General features: G+C 53.0%; 1 protein-coding gene across 1 annotated transcript in view; it reads left to right on the top strand.

Moving 5' to 3' along the window:
• Positions 1–1,283: 1,283 nt before the first annotated feature.
• CRY2 (cryptochrome circadian regulator 2) overlaps positions 1,284–7,086 on the top strand; it is a 29,876-nt gene continuing 24,073 nt past the window's right edge. The window contains exon 1 of the mRNA XM_027837821.1: positions 1,284–1,618. Within this exon, the coding sequence (XP_027693622.1) occupies positions 1,284–1,618 (335 nt within the window). The remainder of the gene's footprint in view (positions 1,619–7,086) is intronic.

The raw sequence follows: 7,086 nt of genomic DNA, 5'->3' as shown, positions 1-7,086 counted from the left end.
TGACCCTGGGCAAGTCACTTAACCCCAATTGCCTTAAAAAAGTTTTTTTTGAGTTCCCAATTCTTGCCATCCTCCATCCCCTCCCCCACCCATTGAGAAGGCAAGCAACATAGTATTAATTATAGGTGTGAAGTCACACAAAATGTTTGCATATTAGCAATGTTTCAAGAAAGGAAAGAAGGAAGAGAAGTATAACGTAGGTGTTCTAAACATGGGAGCTATGAACTCATTTTAAAAAACGTTTCGATAGCCGGATTTCAATATAATAATTCTTTTGTCATCCTATGTGTTTTATGCATTTAAAAATATTTTTCAGAGAAGGGGTTCATAAGGCTCACCAGACTTGCCAAAGGGTCTGTGACCCCAAAAGGGTAAGAAGCCCTGCAGTACATAAATTATCATTTGCGTATGTGTGTGTATACTACGTACCTATATCTAATATGTACGCATGTATGTATAGGTATATACGGCACCTGCGGCACCTATTCTTACAGGTGGTATACTGTCGCCTGACATACCGTAGGTGCTTAATAAATGCTGGTTGCCTGCCTGGTGCTTCCTGTTCCTCAGGGGGCTAGCCCACCCTGAGCAAGAAGAGGAAGGGGAAAGCGAGGGCCCCCCTAGGCCCTGGAAACCTGAGGGCTGGCACCGCTTTGCTCCTCTAACAGAGCGCTCATTCATTCCGCAGAGCCGAGAGCCGAGAGCCGAGAGCCCAAGGCCCATCCCACGCCCCACAAGAGAACAGCTAAGGGGGCTCGCACCTCCCACTGGGCCCCGCCCCCGCTGGGGACACTCCCCCGCCCCTCCCCCACCCCATCCAGAACAGGACTCAGGGAGAGGCGGGGCCCGTAGGGTGGGGCAAAAGCTGCAAGTGGAGCATTGCTCGCGGGAGGCAGGAGCACGCATGCCCGCGATGCGCGGGCGGGCCCAGGACCAGACGCTTCCCTGGGTATCCAGGGTGGAATAAGACAAACAGACGTAGCCAGAAACCCTCGGGACGCCAGCCCACGCAGGCGCAGTGCGTCACCACCGCCCCGCCCTTGGGCCCCGCCCCCTGCCTGGGCCGACACACATGGTGGGAACGTGACGGGGCGGGACCGATCCCGGGCCTCTGAGCCAATCAGCCCGCGGGAAGCCCCGAACCAGTAGGACTGGCTCTCTGAGAGCAGTGGGGCGGGCCGGCAACCGCAGAGAAAGCTCCATTGGTCGAGGTATCGAGAGGGGGCGGGGCCTGAGGGCCCAACCTGGGCGGAGCCGCGGCGCCGGCCGCAGTCTGGACTGTGATGGCGGCGACGACTGTGGTGACGGTGCCGGCTGCGGCCGCGGCCCCCGCCCCCGCCCCGGCTCCTGCTCCGGCTCCGGCTCCGGCTCCGGCCCCGACCCCGACGCCGGCCCCAGCCCAGGCCCCGGCCCCGACGCCGGCCCCAGCCCAGGCCCCGGCCCCGGCCCCGGCCCCGGAGGAAGGCGCCTCTTCGGTACACTGGTTCCGCAAGGGGCTGCGGCTTCACGACAACCCCGCGCTGCAGGCGGCCCTGCGCGGGGCGCGCTGCGTGCGATGCGTCTACATTCTCGACCCGTGGTTCGCGGCCTCGTCCTCGGTGGGCATCAACCGCTGGAGGTGAGCGGGGCCGAGACAGGCGCGGCCGGAGGGGAAGGCAGAGGCCTACCGCGGGGAAGAGGGCAGAGGTGACGTGATGGCTGGGTGGCGGTGACAGGAGGGGGACAGGAGAGGGGCGTGTCCGGAGAGGATTCGAAGGGAGACCCCGGGGTGGGGGGAGGGGAGGACAGGAAGGGAAACTCCCTGGAGAGAGGCGGGAGCTGGAGAGGGGAGACCTCTGCAAGGCAGGCGAGATGGAAGTCAGGGAGGAAAGAAGCACTTATTAAGCGCCCACTGTGTACCAGGTACTCTGGTAAGCGCTTGAAGGGAGAGGAGTGGGAGGGGAGTCCAGTGGAGAGGAGGGGGCATGGGAAGGGATGGGCAAGGGAAAGGAAACTTCCTAAAGGAGAGGGGTTTGGAGGGAGGTGATCATTGGAGGTGAGGGAAGGAGGTAACCTTAAAGAACAAAGGGGAGGATGGTTTAAGGACGGGGCCAGGTGTGGGTGCACTGGAGAAGTTTCTGGTAGGAACCCCAGGGCTTGTGAAAATAAGGCCCCGGAAGAGACATCTGGCCAGACATTCCGGTCCCCTGGATTGAGGGGTTGGCTCCCTCTGGGTGAGAAGAAGCTGTGAAGTTACCTTTATTAGGGAGGTGGGCAGACGGTGGTGGAAGGTGATTTTAGGGTCTCTGGAAAGGGAGAACTGACCCTCAGCAAGGACAGGAATTTCAGGTGTGCTTAGAGCTAAGGTTAGTGGAAGTTGGCCTTTGAAGTATATCCATATCCTTCTGCACCTTGGTGGATCTTTTAATAGGTCCCCCTGTTGTGACCTCAGTAGGTCCTTGCTTCCTGAATTACCTTCCTTCTCCTCATTCCACTTCTTCCCAGTGTCCGTCATCGGGACCTCGTCTTGGCTAATGCCAGAGAGAGGACCATGTACATTTCCAGGTATAAATAAAGGCTTAAGAGATGTCTTTGAGACAGGTATCTTGTGTCCTGGGCTCTAATCCAGTGTTAAACTGGTTTGGAAGAATTCTCAGTAGCTGAGTTTAGTAGAGGAATGAGCAGTTTAGCTTCACCCTTTCCTGTACTTTCTGGGAGAACTTTGGAGAACAGATATCCATGCAGAGTCATCTTTTACGTAGGGTGGACCTGGGGGTAGGGAACAGGAAAGCTGGGATGTCAAGAGTATCCCTACTGCTAATGTTCCAGACAGGATGGTGACAGGTTCTTGAAAGGCTTAGCAACAGTTTGATGATAGCTTGTGTTTACTTCTGCAACCAGAGGCGAGAGCAGTGCAGATTGGAGACACCGTGTACCCACTCTGTACTCTACAATGTGATGCAACAGAATGGTTTGTTTGCATTGTTCCAGAGAGATGTTTGTCTGAGTCTCTCTGATAGTAGGCAGAGGCGCTTCTGGCTCCAGGGTGACTGGTCCTCCAGAGTAGCTGGTGGCAGCTTCTGACTTTGGGACCTATTAGATGCCCTTTGAGTAGAGCTGTGGTCACTGAGTCAACCTGCTTTGTCTCTGTTGTCATTCATTACACTTGTCCTCCAGTTTCCATAAATAGAAGCCTGGTATGTTAAACTCATGACCTCAAGTAATAAGTGACGGTGCCCATCATCAGTATCAGCATCACTGCCCTCCCCCCAGCATCTTTTCTGATTAGCAAGTAAAAAACCTTGATCAGGCTTTTCTGTCTTTGTGCCCCTTTCACAGGGCAATGCACCAGATGTGCCATGACCTTCGGGCTGTCTTGCACCTGCGTGTCTCGTCATTTTCAGGGGCATTTCACCACCTCCTAGGAGTTAGAGTTGGCACATTTGGAGTCTCTTATTCTTAGAGTAAGAAACTGAGGGCTAGAGCCCGGAATAACTTTGCCTTTCCAGTGTGCATTATTTAATGGAAATTGGACAGGACTGTGTGGTTCATTGAAAAGTGCCTGGTTACTAATTGCATTTGAGTTTGGCAGGAGCCATGTGGGGTATAGATTTTGGTACTTGCCGTGAATGTTCTGTGACTATTTTTCAAATGATTTAATGAAAGGAGGGACATGACATGGCAGGCCACAGGCACCTGAGTTACATATTGTGGGACTAATATAGCATCCCATGAGCCTTAAAACCCTGCCAGTGTGGTACAGGCTGTTTGACTGGTCCAGAAGGACAGAGCTGAAGGTGAAGCAACACAGATCTGATGGAATGGGCTGGTGTACTGCTGAGGCCTTGAAGCCAAAAGACGCCTCCCGCCAGGTGGGGGTGGGGGAGGGAGGCAGGGTGACCAGAGACAGACCGTAATGAGACAGCATTCAGACATCAAACAAGCACACTGCTGGCCACTTGCAAGTGGCCCTGGGTGGCATCAGCTGCTTTTAGACCTCCCAGGCGTGCCCCCACACCCATTCCTCATCCTGCGTCCACCTCCAGTGTGCCAGGGATCCTGGGGACAGTCCTAGCATACCTCAGAACCAAAAGAAGAGAATGGGAGCTGCCTTCCGGTTGTAGATGTTGGCATTTAAAATAGAACCCCTGTTTGTGTGTGGAGGCCTGCCTGAACTGCAGCTTGTGTGGGCAGGGGCCACAAACATGTTTGCTGCACATGGCCTCAGACAGACACTGTCAGTGACCTGGGGCATCAGGGTGTACCTCAGCCTCTGCAGCGGTCAGCAGGCAGGCCCAAGTGAGAGCTCTGCAGGATGGCGGCAGCTGGAGAGAGCAGCCTGTCAGCTCTCTCTGATTGGGGGTGGCTCAGCACAGTCGGACTCCAGTACGCATGCAGCTTTTCTGGGATTGGATCAGTGAGAAGGCAGGTGGTAGCCTGGGGTGTACACGGGTCAGAGCTGTGGCACACTCATCAGGGAGGCTGTGCCTTCTTCTAAGCCATCCAAGCAGATACCCCAACCAGTCACTTAACCATTTTGCTTTCAAGGTTTGGGTTTTGCATTTGTCCATAGGGGAGGAAAACCTCCATCCTCACCTTTCTAAATCAGTAGTAGGGAAAGCATTTTATAATTGTAAATGGTTTAACATCTAGGCCCTGGGTCCCCTTCTTATTTGGGTAATAATGCATGCAGCAGAGACCAGAAACCTGAACCTGCTGAAAAAGTACTCGCTTTACTATTTCTTTATGTTGTCCTCTGATGACGGAAAGTTGGCCAAGGGCAAGGACCGGACCGCTAAAGCCCTTCATTTCACAAAAGCAAATATGGAATATCTTTAAGCACTCTTACAAAAGAGCAAGTGCCTTTCAGCCATTCAATAAGAACCGATCCCCCCTGCTAAAGACTTGGCCTAGAAGAGATGTGAGGGGAACTGGGAGGGTCTTATTCATTCCTTAAGGAATTATGACTGTCCATAAAGGCTCTCTCCTGAGGGGATTCAGGCTTCTGTTTGACCATGGACCTCCGGTGTCCCTTCTTGAGCCTCCAGTCTGGTGAGGCGATTCTCTGTATTTCCACACAGAATCCTGGTTGGCCCCTTGTGGGGGGCACTCCCCATGCCTCTGGCCCAGAAGGGGAGATCTCACATGTTCTGTTGCATGGGCCTGACCTACTGTGCCAGGAGCTGAAGCTGAATCAAAGCCCTGCACTCTGGAGCCCTGCTCTGAACCCCAAGGATGAAGGGCTTTCTTCTTCCTCCTATGGGGATAAATGGAAGCTGGGGTGGGGCTGCAGGAAAGGCCTTTGCTTATATCTGATGCAAGAATATCAATGTCTGCCAAAGCTGGCTGGCCCAGCTTCAGCTTGCCCTGATGTTCTGCAGAGTTGATGACAGTGCTCTGGGGGCAGGGCCTCAACTCTCTGCTAGCATTTGGGCTTCTGTCTCCCCCAGGCCAGACATACTCTCTTCCCAAGTGTCCTGGCTACTGATTGTAAGTGGTGGCCAGCCTGAGGCCTCCAAATTCAGAGGAACTTGGCTCTGATGAACAAAGATGAATTCAGCCAGGCCTCTGTCTGGGCCCTTTCTATAACGGTAGTGTACCAGATGGAGCATAGCGAGTGGGCGCCATCGCTTCGAAGGAAAGATGAACAGAGCCGACTGTCCCTAGAAGGTGCTGGAAGTAGCCGAATCAGTCAGTGAACATTTATTGAGGGCCTACTGTGTGCCAAGCATCATGCTAAGCTCTGGGTATAAAAAGAGGCAAAAGACAGTCACTGTCCTCCGGAAGCTCCCAGTCGAATGAGGGAGACGACAGATATGTACAAAGCAAACTCTGCACAAGATAAATAGGAAATAATTAACAGAGGTCATTCTCTAGAATTAAGAGGGGTTGGGAAAGGCTTCCTGTAAAACATCGAATTTTAGTTGAGACTTAAAGGAAGCCAGGGAAATTAGTATGTGGAGAGGAAACTTAACCTTAATGAGGAGAAACAGATTGAAACGAACTGAACAGGCAAAATGCATCTTGAAGACAAGAAATGGGGGGCTCGTAGGACAGGTTGCTTCCAGGCACTGGGCAAAGCAGGGACGTGTTCAGATGTAAACACTCCTGCCCAGGTGGGGTGCTTGGGGCCTGGGTCCCTTCAAGAGCGTCAGGGATGGCTCCATGGATGCCCAGCCTGAGTCTTTGCCTCTGCCCCCCTGGGCTCAGGAGAGGGGAGTATCTTTTTTTTCCTAGCCTGGCCCAGCTGCCTCCCTTGCCACCCAGACAAGTTGGAGAGGCGTACATATTTTGGCGAATATGGGTCTAGAATGCTTGGTGATAGAAGTAGGCTGCTTCTGGCTCCATTTGGGAGCTTAAATAAAATGTCACAGAGCCCCTGAGGTAGAAGGATCTCAGGAACTATTTTTTTCGTCTGACCCCTGGGCAAATAATAATCTCCTCTACAACATCCACCGAATGGTCATTTGTCCTGTGGTTGGAGACTTCCAAGGAGACAAAGAGCTCTCATTCCACTCACCTTGGGATTGTTCACTCTATTTTAGGAAAGTTCTCCTTGTTAACAAGTTTTTCCTTATGTCAGGCCTCAGTCTATCTCTTGGTGATTTCCATCTATTGTTCCTTGTCCTGCCCTATGAGGCCAGACAGAAGGGGGCTAACCCCTTTCCCACAGTTATCATGCCTGACCCAGCTCTTCTTTTCTCCAGATTAGCTGTCCTTGGTGCCTTCAACCAGGACCCTTTACCTATGTGGTTACACTTTTCTTAGACCCTCGCCCACATAAGGATACCCTCCATACCCTGTTGTCCTGAGAAAAGAACCCGTTTTCTTAGCGTCCTCCCTGACGTCATTCGCTACTGCCTCATCCCACTGGGAATGTAATCCTGGGATCTTAGAGGTTCAATGCAGGGTCTAGCAGGTTGTACCAAGCTGGGTCAATTTCCCGCAGAGGCCAAGCAACAGAGAGTATGTCTGCTTTCCGGCACTGGCCCAGCTCTGACGACAAATTATTTTGGCCACAAATGCCACTAGATGTAGAGTGGTTGTCACCTGCAGGGAGAGAGGGAGGCTCACGCCAAAGGCATCATGGCACCTGAAAGCAGTAAA

This window comes from Vombatus ursinus, unplaced genomic scaffold (assembly GCF_900497805.2).
Source record: "Vombatus ursinus unplaced genomic scaffold, bare-nosed wombat genome assembly UNPS02014822.1, whole genome shotgun sequence".
NCBI classification, from domain to species: Eukaryota; Metazoa; Chordata; class Mammalia; order Diprotodontia; family Vombatidae; genus Vombatus; species Vombatus ursinus.
This window is presented reverse-complemented; position numbering and strand designations above follow the sequence as displayed.